Below are 25,335 nucleotides of genomic sequence, written 5' to 3' on the forward strand. Positions count from 1 at the left end.
GCATTGTTTACAATTCGGAGAGACGGGCTTAATTGCAGTGTTTGAGTATACAGAATATTCTAGAAGAAGGGAAGTGGTTTAGTTTATAAATGGACCCCTGGTGTCTATTACAGTTCAGACATTTCTAGTAGTGGGAGACAAACATTTGGTGCTGATGTTGGACCTGAGAAGAAGCTCAGAAGGTTTTAGTGTTTTGGCGGTAGATGCTGTTAGAGGGGGACAACTGGAAAGAAGATAGCAGTGGATATGTCTGATTGTCCTCTGAAGAAAAGAGAGGAGAATATGATGTGTGAACGCCTCTTGGGAGCAAACTAGAAGGTACTGTGCAACTAGGAGAGTCTTGAAGGCCACTGTGCCTTGAGTGTGCAAGGACCTATGAAACAGTTTAGCCAGCTGTAGAAGATTAGTAGAAGAAAACTAAGGCTTATTGATCCATCTTGCCTGAGAGAAACATCAGATGAGATTTTGTCTGCGGCGACAAATATTATAGTCCGAGAACACAAGAGAATGTCCTGCAACCTGAAGTCCGAGGTGGAGTTTACCGAGTATTCCGTGTTGGAGTGGCTTGAAGGACTTCATGCCGAACGCCTCGAGAAGCAATTCCTCAGAAGGAGTGTCATCATTCTTGATATTGAAAGGAGCTTTGGTTCCATTAAGGAGCATAGCACTGGCCAAAACAACTATGTGACTCGGCGAGTTTTGAGAAGGGACTACTTTGCCTTGCGACTTCACACTTTAAGGCCAGGAGAGGGAGCTGGTAGATATCCTCAAGATGAAGAGTTTGTGGGGGGGGGGGGGGGGGAATTATTTTCTGCTGACGTTACAAGACAGACCCATCCTGTCTGAGAACAATTGGGATGAGTGGCCAGAACAAGATCAGGCACCTGGCTTACTATCTATTGACGAGGGCTATCATTATGGCTCTGTCCCATAAGCAAGAGGCCATCATCAAATAATGGCAGGCCCAGCTGAGAGCTCTGTGGTGGTGACCACTGATCAATTCTGGCAGAGAAGGATCCTTATGTCTATCAATTGTGCCTCTTTCTGTACTTGATCTTCAATAAAGGACAATCTGTTTTGTCATCCACATCTCTGACACAATGCATTTGTCATAGGAGACGGCCTCTTTTCGGGGTCTGCTTCTGGTCAGATAACGTGGACCTGGATCCTTGCTTCTTTCAGTCTTTGATGGACTTCTTTATGTTCCTTGGACACCGCACCTCAGTGTCTGCAGCACACAGGCGGGTTCTTGTCACACACCAGTGACAACCAGACTGTTCCCATGTGAGATGTTCACAGTCCAGGGCCTGCGTGCACGCTATTGACTCGCCCACCCCAGGGCTCTGGGACACCCGGTGCCGGGCCGGACTAGTCCGGGGGTAGTCAGCGGTGGCAGGGCCCGGCTCAGTGACCCTGGCGAGGTCAACTAATATGACGGCTGTGGGGATGGTGATTATAATTAAGTTTATGGAAGTTTTGTGACGCCACCTGTGGATTGCGGCTGTGGAGCCGCCGCTGCTGGACAGGGCCTCCGGGGCTGATGTAATGGCAGCTGGGATGGTTCTGCTCCCTACAGGTGGAGCGGTACCCCGGGGCAACCGTTGGTGCTTATGAAAGTCTATGCAATGGTGGGGGCGGTGCAGGGCCAATCAGGTAGTATATAGAACCGACACAAACAACAGTCTCTTTACCTTCTTTTCTTTTACTTGGCAACAGTTTAGTCCTGGGAGACTGTCACAGGTGGTAAAGATGATCCAGTCGGCCTGGAACTACCTGGGGTTATCTCCTTGGCCAGTTGAGTAATGAGGCCTATGCCCTCCTCTTTCTCTGCTTCTACAGGACCCTGAAATCTTGGTTTAGCAGTGGCCCTCTTGCTGCTGGGACCGGTGGTTCGTCCCTTTCCCCGTGTGGTAGGCTGCGCAGGCCCTCTCTGGTGCTTCTCTGCTGGAGTCCACACCGGGCCCCTGTGATGCAGCTGGACCTTCGGGTTCTTTATGGGGCCAGGGGACCTGCAGCCCTCCTACCCGTCGGATTCGGCTACCAGGGAAGGGTTTTACACCCTGGCAACCACAGACTCCGACGTCTGATGATCTGTTGCGTGCTCTTCTGAGGCGAACAGGTTCTGACCCGTCCTCCTCTAGCGTCTTCTCTACGTGCCTCGCTACGGCTCCTGCTTTCCTGGGTTGAGCTCACCTAGCTCCACACCCCAGCTCACAAGACCGTACTACTCAGCTCCTCTCTCCTTGAACTTCCCTCACAGACTACTTAACTCCTCCCTCAGGTCAGAGCTTAAGGAAGTGCTCCCTGGAACTCCAGGTTTAGAGCTCCCTCTGCTGGCTCGAGGGAGAAACGGTGTTGAATGTTGGTACTTACTGGCCAATAGACTTCCCCAATTACCTCCAGGCTCAGCATTAACCCTTTGGAGGGGCAATGCTGTTGTGGCAACCAGATGCTGGGCGCCACACTATCTTTTGTGGCCTTCTCCAAGCCACGCTATCCTTATACACAATGATGGCAGTTTCTCACAAATATGTTGTTTTCTATTACCTCAACAGCCACAGAAATCCTCCTGTACTCTTCTTGGTCACCCAAGGCAGCACCACGTTCCTTTTATTGCGTCCGTCCACATGTTGTTAGTTCGAAACTTTAGTGGTCATCTGAATAGTTGCCCTAGACCCCGACTAGAAGGAAATCCAGACTTAGGTACTGTCGCACGGGTATGACAGCTCCCTTCTCCCTTGTAAGGGTTGTTACTGTATGTGTTTCCATTAATAGAAAGAATCACAGACCTGGACAGATCACCAGATATCTATACTTCTCTTTTACATTATGGAAATGTCGGAGAATACACCGATGATACGATAACGGCGCTTTTGCGCTCGTTAATTGTATCATCTAGGATTTACTCGCTACGATGTCGAAAGTGACGCCGGATGTGCGTCACTTTCAATTTGACTCCACCGACATCGCACGTGCGATGTTGCAACGTGCAAAGCCGCCCTATGGCTACTGTCACAAGAAGATTTTTGCAGGTATCGCCAACTGTCATGGTGGCGTCAGGATCTGTGAAAACTCCAGATTCTGGTACTCTGCCTGCTAACTTCTCTGTGGTCTGTGATCAGGTCAGGGAGACACGGGCATCGACCCACAGACATAGGCAGGTTATCAAGAGTTAATCTTTACTGGGTTGCTTGTTAGTCTCTTTGATCACATGCTATGGGGGAGCCAATGATGTTCACTCCCCTCCTATGCAAGTTGGCTGGACTCTTCCATTAATGCCAGCTATAGCTTCTCTATACTGGTCTGGAGAGGTGTTGTAATCCAGACTTTCTGGTGGTTGATGTGCATTATTGCTGTGAGCGGTTATGGTGTTAACCCTTGTTGTCTTTTTGTTGCTACCTTCCTGCTCTTGCTTTTCTCCTTAGTCTCTTACTATTTATTCCTTTGAGTTTGCAGTGGCCCTGTCACACACACAGATAAATCTTTGGCAGATCTGTGGTTGCAGTGAAATCATGGACATATTGTTCCATTTGTACACAGCCACAAACTGGCACTGATTGTCCACAATTTCACTGCAAACACAGATCTGCCACAGATCATCTGCCACAGATCATCTGCCACAGATCTGCCACAGATCATCTGCCACAGATCATCTGCCACAGATCTGCCACAGATCATCTGCCACAGATCATCTGCCACAGATCATCTGCCACAGATCTGCCACAGATCATCTGCCACAGATCATCTGCCACAGATCATCTGCCACAGATTTATCTGTGTGTGTGACAGGGCCTTAAGTGTTGGTTTTTTTCCCCGTCTGCCTTAATATGTGTTACCATCGCGCTCCTGCCCCTCCTTCCCTGGGGGGAGATAACAGATTAGATCTGATCAGGAGAATAACCAGGATGGGACTCAGGCATCTCCACCATTAGGAGTAATCCTGAGGTTGTGGATAGCCAAGGGTCCCTTGTCCCTCGTTATTCTGCAGACACATTGTGACAGCTACATGGCGACTCTAGCATGAACTTTGGTACAACACTGTGGACCTTTGAGATCTCCTTATTAGATATTTTACAATTGTACACAGGGTAACATTCCTGTTACTGGCCTCATTGTACACACCAGCGTCTAATAGTAACATTTTTGGTGTTGAGGGAGGCTATGTACACAGAGTTTTGGGAAAAGTTTAGACTATTCAAAAAATAAGAGTGCTCCATGTGCTCCGTGACCATTAAACAACCGTAAGTTGATTGGTAGTTGCTTAATATCCTGTTAAGATGGACCAAAAGCATAGAACAATCATTACATGGATATCAAGGTTCTCGGCAGCACCTGTTTACACAGGACAATGTGCTGCCGAGAATTATGATTTTTAAGAAAAGTTAAAGGTCGATTCACTCTACGATCGAGCGTTTTTCTTGTTCGTCAGGTAATTGTAAGCCTGTCAGGTCAGTTATGGGGGAATGAGCTCTCCTAGGAGCACTTGTTCCTAATTGACCGGTGTGAATCCATCCTCGGTATACGACTGCAGGGGCTAAATCAATCAGCATCCTGACTTCATTTACATGCAGATATTCATCAAAGTTCTGAATCCTATCCAGTGTCCATAAAACTACCAGAAACCAAGAGGGAGTAAACTGTCTATAAGAGGTGGCTTCACAGGTGGATGAAGTGGAGCCGAGAGGGTTTGGATATGTCGTGTCAAGGAATGATGGAGAAAACGAAGAAACAGAAACGCTAAATACTATATTTCTACTACTGAACCTGTGTTAAGTCCCGTAAAGAAGTAATAGTCCATTGAGTGCTATTGATCCTTTATTTTAGCAATCAGTGGGTATTTAAGCATCTGAACCCCTACTTACCAAAACGTCTGACATGTCTCTATATCATGTCAAAAGTTTTGAAAACCAGGGCAAAACTATACAGTAGTGGTTTCTGGCAATAGAAGGTCACAGCGTTTGGCTGCGCAAAATGTTCCCTGACTTTCTATTGTTCATGCTGTTAGTATTTCTTATACTAGGTGGCTTTCTTGCTGGGTTTTTATCTCTTCCCCTTTAGGACCCAGTGGAGCTCTCCTTCCATCCAGCTGCTGATTAACAGTATTCCTCTTGAGTAGTGTTGAGCGGACCCGGATCCGCAAAATCCGGATCCGCACTGTTTGAGAGCCTGATCTGAGTCCGACCAGTACCTGGGATTCGGGGTGCAGGATCCGGATCCGTTTTTTTTTCTCTCTCTCTCTCTCTCCCTCTCTCTCTTTCTCTCTCTCGGGTCAGGTATCCGACTCGGCGCATAGGTGCGGACCCTATATGGCGTGGTGAGGGACATTGGGGACCAGCAGTAGGTTTGGTTAGGGGTCACCATCTCCCCCTTGCCTAGACACAGGGTTCCCTTTCCCTTCTCTTTCGCCGTTCGCTTGGTACTTCCCCGTGCCCAGTGTGACAAGTAGCCCATGTCTCTGGTATAAAGCCTATTTAGAAGTAAGAAGTTGGATCCATTCAGCATAGTCTCCCCCTCTCCACAGAATTTTTTCTCAGACATATGGTCTCACTGCCTTTCTTTCCCATAAAGAATGGGAACAGTAGTGGTGTACCTATAGGGGGTCTTCAGGGTGCGCCTAAGCCTAGAGCCTGTGTACAGCCCCTACCTCTGCCTGGTGAAGCTCTACAGCCTGTGTACAGCCCCTACCTCTGCCTGGTGAAGCTCTACAGCCTGTGTACAGCCCCTACCTCTGCCTGGTGAAGCTCTGGAGCCTGTGTACAGCCCCTACCACTGCCTGGTGAAGCTCTACAGCCTGTGTACAGCCCCTACCTCTGCCTGGTGAAGCTCTACAGCCTGTGTACAGCCCCTACCTCTGCCTGGTGAAGCTCTACAGCCTGTGTACAGCCCCTACCTCTGCCTGGTGAAGCTCTACAGCCTGTGTACAGCCCCTACCTCTGCCTGGTGACGCTCTGGAGCCTGGGTACAGCTCCTACCTCTGCCTGGTGAAGCTCTGGAGCCTGGGTACAGCTCCTACCTCTGCCTGGTGAAGCTCTGGAGCCTGGGTACAGCTCCTACCTCTGCCTGGTGAAGCTCTGGAGCCTGGGTACAGCCCCTACCTCTGCCTGGTGAAGCTCTACAGCCTGTGTACAGACCCTACCTCTGCCTGGTGAAGCTCTGGAGCCTGTGTACAGCCCCTACCTCTCCCTGGTGAAGCTCCTGAGCCTGGGTACAGCTCCTACCTCTGCCTAGTGAAGCTCTACAGCCTGTGTACAGCCCCTACCTCTGCCTGGTGAAGCTCTGGAGCCTGTGTACAGCCCCTACCTCTGCCTGGTGAAGCTCTACAGCCTGGGTACAGCTCCTACCTCTGCCTGGTGAAGCTCTACAGCCTGTGTACAGCCCCTACCTCTGCCTGGTGAAACTCTACAGCCTGTGTACAGCCCCTACCTCTGCCTGGTGAAGCTCTACAGCCTGTGTACAGCGCCTACCTCTGCCTGGTGAAGCTCTACAGCCTGTGTACAGCGCCTACCTCTGCCTGGTGAAGCTCTACAGCCTGTGTACAGCCCCTACCTCTGCCTGGTGAAGCTCTGGAGCCTGGGTACAGCTCCTACCTCTGCCTGGTGAAGCTCTGGAGCCTGGGTACAGCTCCTACCTCTGCCTGGTGAAGCTCTAGAGCCTGTGTACAGCCCCTACCTCTGCCTGGTGAAGCTCTGGAGCCTGGGTACAGCTCCTACCTCTGCCTGGTGAAGCTCTGGAGCCTGTGTACAGCCCCTACCTCTGCCTGGTGAAGCTCTACAGCCTGTGTACAGCCCCTACCTCTGCCTGGTGAAGCTCTACAGCCTGTGTACAGCCCCTACCTCTGCCTGGTGAAGCTCTACAGCCTGTGTACAGCCCTACCTCTGCCTGGTGAAGCTCTACTGCCTGTATACAGCCCCTACCTCTGCCTGGTGAAGCTCTGGAGCCTGTGTACAGCCCCTACCTCTGCCTGGTGAAGCTCTGGAGCCTGTGTACAGCCCCTACCTCTGCCTGGTGAAGCTCTGGAGCCTGGGTACAGCTCCTACCTCTGCCTGGTGAAGCTCTACAGCCTGTGTACAGCCCCTACCTCTGCCTGGTGAAGCTCTACAGCCTGTGTACAGCCCCTACCTCTGCCTGGTGACGCTCCTGAGCCTGGGTACAGCTCCTACCTCTGCCTGGTGAAGCTCTGGAGCCTGGGTACAGCTCCTACCTCTGCCTGGTGAAGCTCTGGAGCCTGGATACAGCCCCTACCTCTGCCTGGTGAAGCTCTACAGCCTGTGTACAGCCCCTACCTCTGCCTGGTGAAGCTCTACAGCCTGTGTACAGCCCCTACCTCTGCCTGGTGAAGCTCTACAGCCTGTGTACAGCCCCTACCTCTGCCTGGTGACGCTCTGGAGCCTGGGTACAGCCCCTACCTCTGCCTGGTGAAGCTCTGGAGCCTGTGTACAGCCCCTACCTCTGCCTGGTGAAGCTCTACAGCCTGTGTACAGCCCCTACCTCTGCCTGGTGACGCTCTGGAGCCTGGGTACAGCTCCTACCTCTGCCTGGTGAAGCTCTGGAGCCTGGGTACAGCCCCTACCTCTGCCTGGTGAAGCTCTACAGCCTGTGTACAGCCCCTACCTCTGCCTGGTGAAGCTCTGGAGCCTGTGTAGAGACCCTACCTCTGTCTGGTGAAGCTCTACAACCTGTGTACAGCCCCTACGTCTGCCTGGTGAAGCTCTACAGCCTGTGTACAGCCCCTACGTCTGCCTGGTGAAGCTCTACAGCCTGTGTACAGCCCCTACCTCTGCCTGGTGAAGCTCCGGAGCCTGTGTACAGCTCCTACCTCTGCCTGGTGAAGCTCTACAGCCTGTGTACAGCTCCTACCTCTGCCTGGTGAAGCTCCGGAGCCTGTGTACAGCTCCTACCTCTGCCTGGTGAAGCTCTACAGCCTGTGTACAGCCCCTACCTCTGCCTGGTGAAGCTCTACAGCCTGTGTACAGCCCCTACGTCTGCCTGGTGAAGCTCTACAGCCTGTGTACAGCCCCTACCTCTGCCTGGTGAAGCTCCGGAGCCTGTGTACAGCTCCTACCTCTGCCTGGTGAAGCTCTACAGCCTGTGTACAGCTCCTACCTCTGCCTGGTGAAGCTCTGGAGCCTGGGTACAACTCCTACCTCTGCCTGGTGAAGCTCTACAGCCTGTGTACAGCCCCTACCTCTGCCTGGTGAAGCTCTGGAGCCTGTGTACAGGTCCTACCTCTGCCTGGTGAAGCTCTGGAGCCTGTGTAGAGCCCCTACCTCTGCCTGGTGTAGCTCTACAGCCTTTGTACAGCCCCTACCTCTGCCTGGTGAAGCTCTACAGCCTGTGTACAGCCCCTACCTCTGCCTGGTGACGCTCTGGAGCCTGGGTACAGCTCCTACCTCTGCCTGGTGAAGCTCTGGAGCCTGGGTACAGCTCCTACCTCTGCCTGGTGAAGCTCTGGAGCCTGGATACAGCCCCTACCTCTGCCTGGTGAAGCTCTACAGCCTGTGTACAGCCCCTACCTCTGCCTGGTGAAGCTCTACAGCCTGTGTACAGCCCCTACCTCTGCCTGGTGAAGCTCTACAGCCTGTGTACAGCCCCTACCTCTGCCTGGTGACGCTCTGGAGCCTGGGTACAGCCCCTACCTCTGCCTGGTGAAGCTCTGGAGCCTGTGTACAGCCCCTACCTCTGCCTGGTGAAGCTCTACAGCCTGTGTACAGCCCCTACCTCTGCCTGGTGACGCTCTGGAGCCTGGGTACAGCTCCTACCTCTGCCTGGTGAAGCTCTGGAGCCTGGGTACAGCCCCTACCTCTGCCTGGTGAAGCTCTACAGCCTGTGTACAGCCCCTACCTCTGCCTGGTGAAGCTCTGGAGCCTGTGTAGAGACCCTACCTCTGTCTGGTGAAGCTCTACAACCTGTGTACAGCCCCTACCTCTGCCTGGTGAAGCTCTACAGCCTGTGTACAGCCCCTACGTCTGCCTGGTGAAGCTCTACAGCCTGTGTACAGCCCCTACCTCTGCCTGGTGAAGCTCCGGAGCCTGTGTACAGCTCCTACCTCTGCCTGGTGAAGCTCTACAGCCTGTGTACAGCTCCTACCTCTGCCTGGTGAAGCTCTGGAGCCTGGGTACAACTCCTACCTCTGCCTGGTGAAGCTCTACAGCCTGTGTACAGCCCCTACCTCTGCCTGGTGAAGCTCTGGAGCCTGTGTACAGGTCCTACCTCTGCCTGGTGAAGCTCTGGAGCCTGTGTAGAGCCCCTACCTCTGCCTGGTGTAGCTCTACAGCCTTTGTACAGACCCTACCTCTGCCTGGTGAAGCTCTGGAGCCTGTGTAGAGCCCCTACCTCTGCCTGGTGTAGCTCTACAGCCTGTGTACAGCCCCTACCTCTGCCTGTTGAAGCTCTTGAGCCTGTATACAGCCCCTACCTCTGCCTGGTGAAGCTCTACAGCCTGTGTAGAGCCCCTACCTCTGCCTGGTGACGCTCTGGAGCCTGGGTACAGCTCCTATCTCTGCCTGGTGAAGCTCTGGAGCCTGGGTACAGCTCCTACCTCTGCCTGGTGAAGCTCTGGAGCCTGTGTACAGCGCCTACCTCTGCCTGGTGAAGCTCTGGAGCCTGGGTACAGCTCCTACCTCTGCCTGGTGAAGCTCTGGAGCCTGGGTACAGCTCCTACCTCTGCCTGGTGAAGCTCTACAGCCTGTGTACAGCCCCTACCTCTGCCTGGTGAAGCTCTGGAGCCTGGGTACAGCTCCTACCTCTGCCTGGTGAAGTTCTGGAGCCTGTGTACAGCCCCTACCTCTGCCTGGTGAAGCTCTGGAGCTTGGGTACAGCTCCTACCTCTACCTGGTGAAGCTCTGGAGCCTGGGTACAGCTCCTACCTCTGCCTGGTGTAGCTCTGGAGCCTGTGTACAGCCCCTACCTCTGCCTGGTGAAGCTCTGGAGCCTGTGTAGAGCCCCTACCTCTGCCTGGTGAAGCTCTGGAGCCTGGGTACAGCTGCTACCTCTGCCTGGTGTAGCTCTGGAGGCTGTCTACAGCCCCTACCTCTGCCTGGTGAAGCTATACAGCCTGTGTACAGCTCCTACCTCTGCCTGGTGAAGCTCTGGAGCCTGGGTACAGCTCCTACCTCTGTCTGGTGAAGCTCTGGAGCCTGTGTACAGCCCCTACTTCTGCCTGGTGAAGCTCTGGAGCCTGGGTACAGCTCCTACCTCTACCTGGTGAAGCTCTGGAGCCTGGGTACAGCTCCTACCTCTGCCTGGTGTAGCTCTGGAGCCTGTGTACATCCCCTACCTCTGCCTGGTGAAGCTCTGGAGCCTGTGTAGAGCCCCTACCTCTGCCTGGTGAAGCTCTGGAGCCTGGGTACAGCTCCTACCTCTGCCTGGTGAAGCTCTGGAGGCTGTGTACAGCTCCTACCTCTGCTTGGTGAAGCTCTGGAGCCTGTGTACAGCCCCTACCTCTGCCTGGTGAAGCTCTGGAGCCTGTGTAGAGCCCCTACCTCTGCCTGGTGAAGCTCTGGAGCCTGGGTACAGCTCCTACCTCTGCCTGGTGAAGCTCTGGAGCCTGTGTACAGTCCCTACCTCTGCCATGGTGAAGCTCTACAGCCTGTGTACAGCCCCTACCTCTGCCTGGTGAAGCTCTACAGCCTGTGTACAGCCCCTACCTCTGCCTGGTGAAGCTCTACAGCCTGTGTACAGCCCCTACCTCTGCCTGGTGAAGCTCTGGAGCCTGGGTACAGCTCCTACCTCTGCCTGGTGAAGCTCTGGAGCCTGGGTACAGCTCCTACCTCTGCCTGGTGAAGCTCTGGAGCCTGTGTACAGCCCCTACCTCTGCCTGGTGAAGCTCTGGAGCCTGGGTACAGCCCCTACCTCTGCCTGGTGAAGCTCTGGAGCCTGTGTACAGCCCCTACCTCTGCCTGGTGAAGCTCTACAGCCTGTGTACAGCCCCTACCTCTGCCTGGTGAAGCTCTACATCCTGTGTACAGACCCTACCTCTTCCTGGTGAAGATCTACAGCCTGTGTACAGCCCCTACCTCTGCCTGGTGAAGCTCTAGAGCCTGTGTACAGCCCCTACCTCTGCCTGGTGAAGCTCTGGAGCCTGGGTACAGCCCCTACCTCTGCCTGGTGAAGCTCTACAGCCTGTGTACAGCTCCTACCTCTGCCTCATGAAGCTCTGGAGCCTGGGTACAGCCCCTACCTCAGCCTGGTGAAGCTCTACAGCCTGTGTACAGCCCCTACCTCTGCCTGGTGAAGCTCTGGAGCCTGGGTACAGCCCCTACCTCTGCCTGGTGAAGCTCTGGAGCCTGGGTACAGCTCCTACCTCTGCCTCATGAAGCTCTGGAGCCTGGGTACAGCCCCTACCTCAGCCTGGTGAAGCTCTACAGCCTGTGTACAGCCCCTACCTCTGCCTGGTGAAGCTCTGGAGCCTGTGTACAGACCCTACCTCTGCCTGGTGAAGCTCTACAGCCTGTGTACAGCTCCTACCCTTGCCCCCTTATACCCCTAACTCTTTCTTTTCTTCACCCTCAATTTTATTTTATTTTTCAAATATGATGACAACAGTGAAGCTTTCAGTCCATAGAACAGTTTATCAGATAACAACTTTGGTAATTGGCCAATAATTATAGTGATGAGTGAGATCAGTGGTGAGATACTGTTGCAGTGATCGCAGTGATTGCGGTATGTATCGGCTCTCGGGTGCTAATCACCACAATCATGGAGATTGCATCCAACAATGGAGGTGAAAATTCCCACCGGGACAATGCCCTGTCACCGCAGACACTGTGATTATAAGATTATCACCAGGACAGCTTTCCTGTGTAAAATAAATCTTCCCGGATCATTTATAATGTTGATGTCTTCTCATGAGGAGGACGGATCTTTGGGTCCCCTTAGGCCAGGGGTGGGCAGTTAATCTTTTCCTAGGACAGCACTGGGGATCTGACCCTGTGATACAATGTACAGTGTCAGTGTGCAGCTTGAATAACAGTGTAACTCATCACACAGACATTAATGTCTACACCGCTGGCAACAAAAGTGAGTACACCCCTAAGTGAAACTGGCCAAATTGTGCCCAATGAACCATTTTGCCTCCCTGGTGTCATGTGACTCATTAGTGTTACAAGGTCTCAGGTGTGAATGGGGGCAGGGGTGTTACATTTGGTGTTATCTCTCACACACTCTCTCATACTGGTCACTGGAAGATCAACATGGCTCCTCATGGGGAAGAATTCTCTGAGGATCTGAAAAAAAAGAATTGTTGCTCTACATTAAGATGGACTTGGCTATAAGAAGATTATCACCACCCTTATACTGAGCTGCAGCACGGCGGCCAAGACCATATAGCGGTATAACAAGACAGGATCCACTCAGACCAAGCCTCACCATGGCTGACCACAGAAGCCGAGTGCACGAGCTCCACATCATATCCAGAGGTCATCTCTTCAGAATAGATGTATAAGTGAGAAAGAGAGACAGACAGGGAAAGAGACAGACAGGGAAAAGAGACAGACAGGGAAAGAGACAGACAGGGAAAGAGACAGACAGGGAAAGAGACAGACAGGGAAAGAGACAAACAGGGAAAGAGACAGACCGGGGAAAGAGACAGACAGGGAAAGAGACAGACAGGGAAAGAGACAGACGGGGAAAGAGACACAGAGACAGAGTGGTAGACAGACAGAGACGGGGAGAGAGGGACAATGAGAGAGAGACAGTTACTATCCCTGGCAATATCGAGTACTACAGCTAGTATACCGTATATATCATGTGCAAAATAATATATATATGATTAATATATGAGGTATTGGTCGATATTTTAGCCAAATAAACACAACCTTGCAACCCACATCAAGGGTCCTCATTGTTTTGTGAGTCCCTTTGATAAAATTAAAAGCAAAAGCCACAGAATAAAGAATTAAAATTCCCCAAAATTTCATAAATGCAATATAACAAAAAAGGGGCAGCAGAATTTACCTGCCCGGGTCACAGAAAATGCTGAACTAAAGATGGAGGCAAAATACTGATGAGACCACCACTCACAACCTCCCGATTCATGGAGGGGGCGACTCCTCAGTATTAGATAAGGCTTGTATAGGGCGCTGGTCACACACATGAAGAGCCCAGCGCCTGTATACAAATAAATATAACATGGAAAAAATATATAACTTCTGTGGCATTGGTTGATATTTTGGCCAAAATACACAAAGCTCGCAACCCACGTCAAGGGTCCTCATGTCTTGCGAGTCCCTACCCTAAAATTAACAGCAAAGCTACAGGAAAACTAAAATTCCCCAAAATTTCCAATTTAATATACAAAAGCAACAGCATTAATCTGCCCAGATCACAGACTAATGCCCTGACATGGGACCGGACAGGATAATACTTTTGCTCTATATTATATTATTTGGAACTTATACATTTTTGGGGATTTTAGTTTATGTCTCTGTAGCTTTACTTTTAATTTCTCCCTCTTTAACTAAACCTTTTTTCCCCTGAATGTTGGGATCTGTCTGAGGCCGTCGGCCCCAGGAACAGCTTCATAGCCTTAAGGTTGAAAGACACAAGTTCAGCCTAAAAGCTAATGTGTTGATCCAGAGGAAGGCGAAAACCCCATGAGGTAAAAGGCAATTGCCCCATATTAGGGGAAAAATTCCTTCCCGACTCCACATCCGGCAATCAGACTATTTCCCTGGATCAACGTCCCATAACCTAGTGCCAATAACCTGCAAATAGTCATGAAAGGAGCACAGGCCTTCATGACCGTAAGATAATGTGGCGGAGAGATCCATCATCTCATCGCTCACACTTTAAAATAACCCTAATGGAAATAAGCTACTTAAAGCCTTTTTCCTAAATTTTAGAATCTATCTAAGGCCATCAGCTCAAAAAGGCGTCCTCGGACAGACCTGGCACAAGCCACTCCAATCTGCAGGTCCAAAAGGAACCCTGGCCTTCACCATTACACTCCTGAACAAGGCTATTGGTGAAGGCCAGGGTTCCTTTTGGACCTGCAGATTGGAGTGGCTTGTGCCAGGTCTGTGAGAGGAAGGCTTTTTGAGCTGATGGCCTTAGATAGATTCTAAAATTTAAAAAATGGCTTTAAGTAGCTTATTTCCATACTTTCCACAGGCCCAGGGTTGCATCTACAGAGTAGCTGCTGGCCGGAGGAGCGAGCTTGATGCTAGAGTGGTTGAATCAACCCTTACTGAAAAAAACTATTTAATGCTACTCTCTCTTGTTAGGACCAGTCTGAGGCCTTCAGTTGGAAAAGGCTTCCTCAGACAGACTTGGCACTAGACTCTCTATCCTTCAGGTTCCAAAGAAACCCTAGATTTCAATCTTGCACCCTCACCAAAATGAACTCTAACTAACACTACTTTCCTAAATGTTAGAAGCTTTCTGAGGCAATTAGCTCAAAAAGGCTTCCTGGCACAGACTTGGAGCAAAACACTCCAAAGGAACACTGGCATACACCTTCGAACTGTATATACATCACAGGTGACACTGGGGGCACATACATCACACAAGGGACTGGAGACATGTAAATGCCCCCAGCCCCACCTGTGATGTATATGCCCCCAGCATCTCCAATCTGATGTATATGCCCCCAGCATCTCCAATGGAATGTGTAAGTCACAGGAGACGTTGGGGGCATACACATCGCAGGAGACGTTGGGGGCATACACATCACAGGAGACGCAGGGGGCATACACATGACAGGAGACGTTGGGGGCATACACATCACAAGAGGGGCTGGGGCACAGACACCGCAAGAGAGGCTGGGGCACAGACACCGCGAGGGGGGGCTGGGGCACAGACACCCACAAGGAGGGCTGGGGCACAGACACCACAAGGGGGGCTGGGGCACAGACACCACAAGGGGGGCAGGGTCACAGACACCACAAGGGGGGCTGGGTCACGGACACCACAAGGGGGTTGGGGCCTAGACACCACAAGGGGGGCTGGGGCACAGACAAACAAGGGGGTCTGGGGCACAGACACCACAAGGGGGGCTGGGGCACAGACACCACAAGGGGGTGCACACACATTGCAAGAGGGGCTGGGGCACAGACATCACTGGGGGGAGCACAGCCATCACTGGGGGGAGCGCAGACATCACTGGGGCGAGCGCATACATCACTGGGGGGAGCGCAGACATCACTGGGGTTCCCCACCACTGGTGTAAAATAGGGGCGCGTCATGAAGGTCGGCGCAGAAAAGCTCCAGCCTTGATAAATTGCCCATCAAAGGATTACATGACATTAGCGGATAACGAGCAGTGATACGGTCACCAGGTTCTCACGATGCTCCCGGTCCTGCGTCGTGGGGCGTTCCTATCCTGGTTACTATCCAAAAAGGCAGTAAAGGTGCAGGGTTCCACGGTGTATAATCCAGGGGCTCCACGGTGTATAATCCAAGGGCTCCACCGTGTATAATTCAGGGGCTCCACGGTGTATAATCCAGGGGCTCCACGGTGTATAATCCAGGGACTCCATCCAAGGGCTCCACGGTGTATAATCCAGGGACTCCACGGTGTATAATCCAGGGGCTCCACGGTGTATAATCCAGGGGCTCCACGGTTTCTTTTCCCAGGGCTCCTCTTTCTTCTTTCTTGCTTGCGTAGCTCGGTCCATCGTCCTGTTGCTTTATGAAGTATAATGGCTGTTAGGCTCTCAGGAGCGGATTTTTAGACCCTTTGATCACTGTGACATCACAAAGTGATGACATAGGCAATTGAGTGTCGCCCCTTTATGTAGTCATCGGGGTGGTCAGCTATAATTTGCATATTCCATGATGTCATAAACCTATGATGTCACCACAGTGAGAACAGACATGAACGTTCCATTCTGATCCCGGCCGTCATCATCATCATCTGAAAACAGCGGCGCACATATGTCTCAGTTTTCACGTCTAGTTACAAAGCAGAGGACTTAGTTCTATAAAAGGCAAATGTGCGATCGATGCCGCCCCCAATTCACAGCTCTGGAGCCGCAGATCGGCCACCGAGGATTCTGGGGAAACTGAGTGACAGATATTGAACTAAATAAAACTCTGAATATTTAGAAACCTAGGAGAGACCCCTGGAGATGTGATGGCGGCCGCGTCTGGTGTCATACAGCCTGAGACAAAAACTATGAATTTTTAGAAATCCAAGAGACCCCTGGAGATGTGATGGCGGCCGCGTCTGGTGTCATACAGCCTGAGACAAAAACTATGTACAATAAATATATAAAAGACCCCAACAACCTTTATTATGGGGATCGCAGGACACAGGGGGCAGGGACCTCACAACAAACCATCTGACGATTTTGTTCTGTTCTCATGTTTTGCATAAAACATTAACTCTCTTATCCTGTTACATACAGACATTACTGCAGAACATCACTCCTCAGCCCATCCTGCAGAACATCACTCCTCAGCCCATCCTGCAGTACATCACTCCTCAGCCCATCCTGCAGTACATCACTCCTCAGCCCATCCTGCAGTACATCACTCCTCAGCCCATCCTGCAGTACATCACTCCTCAGCCCATCCTGCAGTACATCACTCCTCAGCCCATCCTGCAGAACATCACTCCTCAGCCCATCCTGCAGTACATCACTCCTCAGCCCATCCTGCAGTACATCACTCCTCAGCTCATCCTGCAGTACATCACTCCTCAGCCCCATCCTGCAGTACATCACTCCTCAGCCCATCCTGCAGTACATCACTCCTCAGCCCATCCTGCAGTACATCACTCCTCAGCCCCATCCTGCAGTACATCACTCCTCAGCCCATCCTGCAGTACATCACTCCTCAGCTCATCCTGCAGTACATCACTCCTCAGCCCATCCTGCAGTACATCACTCCTCAGCCCATCCTGCAGTACATCACTCCTCAGCCCCATCCTGCAGTACATCACTCCTCAGCCCATCCTGCAGTACATCACTCCTCAGCTCATCCTGCAGTACATCACTCCTCAGCCCATCCTGCAGTACATCACTCCTCAGCCCATCCTGCAGTACATCACTCCTCAGCCCATCCTGCAGTACATCACTCCTCAGCTCATCCTGCAGTACATCACTCCTCAGCCCATCCTGCAGTACATCACTCCTCAGCCCATCCTGCAGTACATCACTCCTTTTCCAGCCATATATGTGTACCGCCCCGGGGGTCGGCCGGCTGCCGAGCCGCTCACATCCGTGCTTGTACGGTGGGTGGCTCAAGCTCTTCACGGACCCGGGGGTTACGTCGCTCTGAAAGGGAGTTGGCGCTACACATAGGGACTTCGGTGGGGGAGATCCACGGCCGGAGCCGCGGTGGTTTGTAGGGGGATTTAAGTTCGTGACGCCACCCACGGGTTGTGGTGAATGGATGGACACCACCGCTGCCGTTGACTAGGCTCCCGGGGATGGTGTTGCGCATCTTGGTGTTGACCTCCTCCGTGGGTAGGGGGATGATGGTCCCGAGGCCCGAGGGAGGTGCTGAGGCGAGGGGATGGATGTGTGCTGGGTGCTAGTGCGGTGCGGCGTGGTGCGCGGCCCAGAGGCACTGGTGTACTCACTATGATAAACATGCTGGAGTCTCTGGTAAACCAAACAAGATGGTGAACGGTGCCCGCAGCCGGCTGCTGTTTTCCCCTTAACAGGTTGGTGGTTTCCGCCTTTCTCCTGCACCTCTCTTGTGTGGAAATCACAACTGCTATGCCTGAGCAATGGTAGTCCGCTCCCCGGCTTGTTATGTGTCGGGAGAGCCCTCTTTGCCCGCGGACGCTGGCCCCTCGGGTCTCTATGCCTTGGCGGTGGCTTTACCCCTATGGTTGGGCTGTTGTCTTCAGTTGGGTCTTATATGGGAAAGGTCCTAAAGTCCAGTCCTCAATCAGTTGATTTGACTCAGCCCAGTTGTTTCTGGGCCTCGTACTGGGTCTGAGTACCCCTCCTAGTGCTCTGGTTTCCAATCGGTTCCCCGGTTCGGTACCGGCGGGCCACCGTCCGTCCCCGGTCCCTATGGTTCCACCGGCTGTAATCCCAGCTCCTGCAGGCGGCCACCACCATCTGCCTCGTTGCCAGAGGTGACTGGGCTCCAACCCAGACACCTGGTGTAGACTATGGCAGGCCTGAGCACAGGTCTGCCCTTGGACTTGACTCCACTCCACTGTCAAGACTAATCTACTGTTGTCCCACCTCCGGGCCTGTGAACTCCTCGGTGGGCGGAGCCAACCGCCTGGCTCCGCCCCCTGGTGTGGACATCAAACCCGGAGGGAGGTGACAAAGCTTTGTGGTTTGACTGCTGTCACCTTACTAAGGGGGGGGTGTGGGACTACCTGGGACGTCCTGGCTAGTCCAGGGCGTCACATATGAAAGGTCAGGATTGAGAAAAAAGAGAGGCATTCACTAGGTTAGGACCCAGTTGAGAGGTACACTGTGACGTGGTAACTGGGCTCAAATAAAATTGGCCATTTTATCTGCTAGGTATCTAATTTTTTCATGTTTTTTTCTAAGCAGAAATGTATGTTCACATTCCTGTGTCCACTCTGTGCATCCTTTAGTTTTTTTTCCCTCTTGTTGAGTGCAACTGTTATTGTGATAGTGCTGGCAGCATTGCCGCAGAGGTTACAACGGTGGGGGGTCCGCCTGTCAGTGCTCAGACCATACACCACACACTGCAGAGGTTACAGCGTTGGGGGGTCAGCCTGTCAGTGCTCAGACCATACACCGCACACTGCAGAGGTTACAGCGTTGGGGGTCCGCCTGTCAGTGCTCAGACCATACGCCGCACACTGCAGAGGTTACAGCGGTGGGGGGTCCGCCTGTCACTGCTCAGACCATACACCTCACGCTGCAGAGGATACAGGGGTGGGGGGGTCCGCCTTATGAGTGCTCAGACCATACACCACACACTCCAGAGGCTATAGGGTTGGGCTCCACCTGTCAGTGCTCAGACCATACACCGCACACTGCAGAGGTTACAGGGTTGGGGAGTCCACCTGTCAGTGCTCAGACCATACGCCGCACACTGCAGAGGTTACAGGGTTGGGGAGTCCACCTGTCAGTGCTCAGACCATACGCCGCACACTGCAGAGGTTACAGGGGTGGGGGGTCCGCCTGTCAGTGCTCAGACCATACACCGCACAGTGCAGATTTTACAGGGGTCCACCTGTCAGTGCTCAGACCATACGCCTGCACACTGCAGAGGTTACAGGGGTTGGGGGTTCACCCGTCAGTGCTCAGACCATACACCGCACGCTGCAGAGGTTACAGGGGTAGGGGGTCCGCCTGTCAGTGCTCAGACCATACACCGCACACTGCAGAGGTTACAGGGGTTGGGGAGTCCACCTGTCAGTGCTCAGACCATACACCGCACACTGCAGAGGTTACAGGGGTTGGGGAGTCCACCTGTCAGTGCTCAGACCATACGCCGCACACTGCAGAGGTTACAGGGGTGGGGGGCCCGGCTATCAGTGCTCAGACCATACACCGCACAGTGCAGATTTTACAGCGGTCCACCTGTCAGTGCTCAGACCATACGCCTGCACACTGCAGAGGTTACAGGGGTAGGGGGTCCGCCTGTCAGTGCTCAGACCATACACCGCACACTGCAGAGGTTACAGGGGTTGGGGAGTCCACCTGTCAGTGCTCAGACCATACGCCGCACACTGCAGAGGTTACAGGGGTGGGGGGCCCGGCTATCAGTGCTCAGACCATACACCGCACAGTGCAGATTTTACAGCGGTCCACCTGTCAGTGCTCAGACCATACGCCTGCACACTGCAGAGGTTACAGGGGTTCGGGGTCCACCCGTCAGTGCTCAGACCATAACCGCACGCTGCAGAGGTTACAGGGGTGGGGGGTCCGCCTGTCAGTGCTCATACCATACACCACACACTGCATCACATTGCTCTGCGTGGCTGTTGTCCTAGAAGGAAGCCTCTTCTAAAGATAATGGCCAAGGAAGCCGCAGTTTTCTGAAGACAATCAGACTGAGGACATGGATTACTAGAGCCATCCTGTGGTCTGATGAGACCAAAATAAACTTCTTTGGTTCAGATGGTGTTGTGCCGCCCCTGAGGCTCTGGTCGCCTAAAACCAAACAGAATTGTGTATACTCTGATATTTATTGCTTATGTGCACAAGCAGATAGGCCACCAAATAGAACATAGACCAAAAATACACCAGTCTGAACGAGGCCTGATATGAAGGGGCAGCGGAGAGTCTGGGTCTGTGGAGTGCTAAATCCTCCATTGGGCTTTTTTTTTACTGTGTACCAGGGCATTTATTATGGCTTTTATTTTTGGATTTGGAAGAAGATAGATTTGTAGGAAGATAGTCAGGGTCATCTCATAATCAGCACTTCCTAAAATTAGCACTCCAGGGAAAGAACTGACCGAAAAATCCAGTACGGCCACTATTTCTTAAATTAGTGTCCACTTTGTGTGATAATGGATTCCATAATCTACTGGGAAATCCACCTGTAGAGAAGTCTAATTACAGGATTCACGGAGAAGACGAAGCGTCTGCGACTGCAGATAACAGAGCCAACAATAGAAGATGGCGAGACCCATTGTCAGGCAGTAGAGGGGGTCAGGGGTGCTCAAACGTTTTTTTTTTTTTTAACTTATTACCATTAACCCTAAATATTGATAGTCTGTGGTTTTGCAACACCGGGGAGCTGAGCTTGACGTTGCGATTGCTCCAGTCTGATGAATGATCCTATGAACGTCAGGTGTCACCATTGTCTTCCCATGTAAAAATGACAAAAGATTATAAATATGAGGCCATAGTATATCTTGAGTTAGGATTCATTCAGACATTCCTGGGTTTTTTTTGGATACGGGTGCTATCCATGTTTTTCATGCAGAGAACTTGAACCTTGTGTAGTCTATAGGGCTGTTCACGTGTCCGTGATGTTTTTGCGGACTAAGGGCACTGCATAACATCATGAAGGTATGTCCGGTATTGATCTGAGTGGGCCCCTTTCTGTAGTAATGTCCCCCATCCTGGTCCCTTCTTGTGATAATGTCCCCTATTCTGGGCCCCTTCCTATAATAATGTCCCCCATTCTGGGCCCCTTCCTATAATAATGTCCCCCATTCTGGGCCCCTTCCTATAATAATGTCCCCCATTCTGGGCCCCTTCCTATAATAATGTCCCCTATTCTGGGCCCCTTCCTATAATACTGTCCCCCATTCCGGTCTTTTCATGTAACAATATCCCCCATCCTTGCCTTTTCGTCTGATAATATCCCCCATAATGGGGGCCTTCTAGTAATAATATCCCCCACCCTGTCCCTTTCCTGTAATAATGTTCCCCATCCTGGCCCCTTCATTAAATAATGTCCACATGCTGGGTCCCTTCTTATATTTATGCCCTCCATCCTGGGCTCCTTCCTATAATAATGCCCCCCATCCTGGGCCCCTTCCAGTAATATTATCCCCCATCCTGGCCTTTTCCTGTGATAATATCCCCAATCGTGGGTCCCTTGTAGAAATAATGTCCCCCTTCCTGGGCCCATTCCTGTAATAATGTATCCTATCCTGGTCCCTTCCTGTAATAATATCCCCCATCCTGAGCCTCTTCTTGTAATAATACCTGCAACCCTGGCCCCTTTTGTAATAATGTCCCCCATCCTGGCCCCTTTTTGTAATAATGTTCCCCATCCTGGTCCCCTTCCAATAATAATGTCCTCATTCTGGCCCCTTTCTATAATAATGTCCCCATCGTATCCTTCTTGTAATAATGCCTATATCCTGGGCCCCTTCCCATAATAATGCCCCCATTCTGGGTCCCTTCCTTTTATAATTTACCCCATTGTGGTCCCTTCCTGTAATATTATCCCCCATCCTGCTGTTTTCCTGTGATAATGTCCCCCATCCTGGGTGCCTGCTGGTAATAATGTCCCCCATCCTGACCCCTTCCTGTAATAATGTTCCCCATCCTAGCCCCTTCCTGTAATAATGTTCCCCATCCTGGAACCTTCATTAAATAATGTCCACATGCTGGCCCCCTATTATATTAATGCCCTCCATCCTGGGCTCCTTCCTATAATAATGTCCCCCCTCCTGGGCCCCTTCCTGTAATAATATCCCCCATCCTAGCCTTTTCCTGTGATAATATCCCCCATCCTGGGTCCCTTGTAGTAATAATGTCCCCCTTCCTGGGCCCATTCCTGTAATAATGTATCCTATCCTGGTCCCTTCCTGTAATAATATCCCCCATCCTGATCCCCTTCTTGTAATAATGCCCGCAACCCTGGCCCCTTCTTGTAGTAATCTCCCCCATCCTGGCCCCTTCTGTAATAATGTCCCCCATCCTTGGCCCCTTTTTGTAATAATGTTCCCCATCCTGGTCCCCTTCCAATAATAATGTCCCCATCCTGGCCCCTTTCTATAATAATGTCCCCATCGTATCCTTCTTGTAATAATGCCTCCATCCTGGGCCCCTTCCCATAATAATGCCCCCATTCTGGGCCCCTTCCTGTTATAATTTACCCCATTGTGGTCCCTTTCTGTAATAATATCCCCCATCCTGCTGTTTTCCTGTGATAATGTCCCCCATCCTGGGTGCCTGCTGGTAATAATGTCCCCCATCCTGACCCTTTCCTGTAATAATGTTCCCCATTCTAGCCCCTTCCTGTAATATTGTTCCCCATCCTGGCCCCTTCATTAAATAATGTCCACATGCTGGGCCCCTTCTTATATTAATGCCCTCCATTCTGGGCTCCTTCCTATAATAAAGCCCCCCATCCTGGGCCCCTTCCTGTAATAATATCCCCCATCCTAGCCTTTTCCTGTGATAATATTCCCCATCCTGGGTCCCTTGTAGTAATAATGCCCCCCTTCCTGGGCCCATTCCTGTAATAATGTATCCTTATCCTGGTCCCTTCCTGTAATAATATCCCCCATCCTGATCCCCTTCTTGTAATAATGCCTGCAACCCTGGCCCCTTCTTGTAGTAATTTCCGCCATCCTGGCCCCTTTTGTAATAATGTCCCCCATCCTGGCCCCTTTTTGTAATAATGTTCCCCATCCTGGTCCCCTTCCAATAATAATGTCCCCATCCTGGCCCCTTTCTATAATAATGTCCCCATCGTATCCTTCTTGTAATAATGCCTCCATCCTGGGCCCCTTCCCATAATAATGCCCCCATTCTGGGCCCCTTCCTGTTATAATTTACCCCATTGTGGTCCCTTCCTGTAATAATATCCCCCATCCTGCTGTTTTCCTGTGATAATGTCCCCCATCCTGGATGCCTGCTGGTAATAATGTCCCCCATCCTGACCCTTACCTGTAATAATGTTCCCCATCCTAGCCCCTTCCTGTAATATTGTCCCCCATCCTGGCCCTTCCTGTAATAATGTCCCCCATCCTGGCCCCTTCCTGTAATAATGTCCCCCATCCTGGCCCTTTCCTGTAATAATGTTCCCCATCCTGGCCCCTTTATTAAAAAATGTCCACATGTTGGGCATCTTCTTCTAATAATGTCACCCATCCTGGCCCTTAAGTGTAACAATATTCCCCTTCCTGGCCCCTTTGTTAATTAATGTCCATATACTGAGCACCTTCCTATAATAATGTTCTGCATTCTGGGACCTTACCTCTAATAATGTCCCCCATCCTGGGCCCTTTTCTGTAATAATGTCCCCCATCCTAGGCCCTTCCTATAATAATGTCCCACATCCTGGGCCCCTTCTTGTAATTATGTCCCCCATTATTTTCAGACACATTTAAAAAAAAAAAAATCTTGTTACCTTCCCCCACTCCCGTGACTTGTGGCATCCTCTTCCATAGCTGGCATTGAGGTCGGCAGCTGATTTCAGCATACCCATCATGGACGGCATATGACACCACTGCCATGCACCACTCATGATGGGTATGCAGACGTCAGCTGCTGGTCTCTGATTGGCTGGTGGTGTATATTACAGTGCGTTCCTCTGATTCAAGATTTTGGGGGAGAGTGGATAAGGCAAGACAGATTTCCGATGACCGATCCTTTTTATTGTCCAAGCCGCTTCCAGGGGATTCTGACTTAGGTGATACGAAGCTCTCTGTTGACCAGTGGTACTTTGTTGGAAAATGAGGTGCTTCATAAAAATGGCGGGATGAGACCTAGATGCGGGATCCCTCACCTGAGGACGACGGCCGTTTCGCCTGCCAATCAGGCTTCCACGGGTCCACGGCCGTTTCGCCTGATTGGCAGATGAAACAGCCGTCGTCCTCAGGTGAGGGATCCCGCATCTAGGTCCCATCCCGCCATTTTTATGAAGCACCTCGTTTTCCAATAAAGTACCCCCGGCACTGAAGCTGTTTGCGGTTGGATTTCTTTCTACTCTGGACAATATTGGATTTTCTCCTTATCTTCTGACCAGCACGCTTAAACCCGATTTTCTCCGAGCCTGGAGCTGACTTCCACACGTGGTTTGACTGCACAAGGTAACTCAGGTGGATAGAGTGGTGCAGGACTTTGTCTCTATTGCATGCGCTCTCTGTTGACCAGTTCCTTATCTGGTAACAGTAGTCCGAGAAAGGTTTTTTCCTACTGACGAAGGACCATTGGTTCAACCAAGGACTCACCATTGGTCCGACCACATTTTTAGAGATAAAACCTATTTCACAGAACTAGAATTAATAAGGTATGGGAATGAGGGTCCTCACTTTACCCAGTATATAATTGAAACTTTTGGGTTGTCCTTATCTTTGTGGCTTGTGTTTTTGGACTTTGTAGGAAGATCATTTCAGGGGTCATCTCTTCACAATTAGCATCTCTGGGATAGACCCTCATAAAAAGCCCGTGGGCAGCTTTATCTTAAATTAGTATCTACATTGGGACGTGACCGGAGTCAATGATGGACTGATAAATCCACCTGCTCAATCTCCTAATTACAGGATGCTTTGAGCAGATGAGGAGTCTATCTCCGTGAATATCTGGGACAATAAAATAAGTCGTTGAAGTTGTTATACAAGAAGACACTAAGCATCAAAGTGGAGGTAAGGGTGTGTTTAGGGGGCTGTCGGGGGTATATAAAGAGTAGAACAAGTCATATGTATGTAGTATGGGCCCGTAGTCACTGAAGAACTTGTGTAGACATCTCAAGAGCTTCATCATCAAAACAATGAAGGGTCTACTGCTGGTCGCCCTCTGCTGTGTGGGAATAAGTTTCCCATCCCCGGTAAGAATTTGTGGGGGCATTAATTGGTTGGGTTCTTAGAAAATTTGGGGAATGTAGGTGCGTTCCACTTTTTCTTTATGATGGATTCCATCGAAACTTTCATTCTTGAGGACAGATTGATGGTTCCCATAAGGAGGAACTCCCGTATATTGGATCCATCCTTTGTTTTTTTGCTTCTGGCACCAATTAATCTCCATTTTCTCAGCTATC

At 51.3% G+C, this 25,335-nt stretch overlaps 1 protein-coding gene across 1 annotated transcript in view; it reads left to right on the plus strand.

Moving 5' to 3' along the window:
* Positions 1–507: 507 nt before the first annotated feature.
* The window catches only part of LOC142246739 (astacin-like metalloendopeptidase), a 48,169-nt gene continuing 23,341 nt past the window's right edge, over positions 508–25,335 (plus strand). The window contains exon 1 of the mRNA XM_075319791.1: positions 508–757. Coding sequence (XP_075175906.1) covers positions 508–757 — 250 coding nt within the window. The remainder of the gene's footprint in view (positions 758–25,335) is intronic.

Source organism: Anomaloglossus baeobatrachus, chromosome 7 (assembly GCF_048569485.1).
Source record: "Anomaloglossus baeobatrachus isolate aAnoBae1 chromosome 7, aAnoBae1.hap1, whole genome shotgun sequence".
In the NCBI taxonomy this organism is placed as follows: domain Eukaryota; kingdom Metazoa; phylum Chordata; class Amphibia; order Anura; family Aromobatidae; genus Anomaloglossus; species Anomaloglossus baeobatrachus.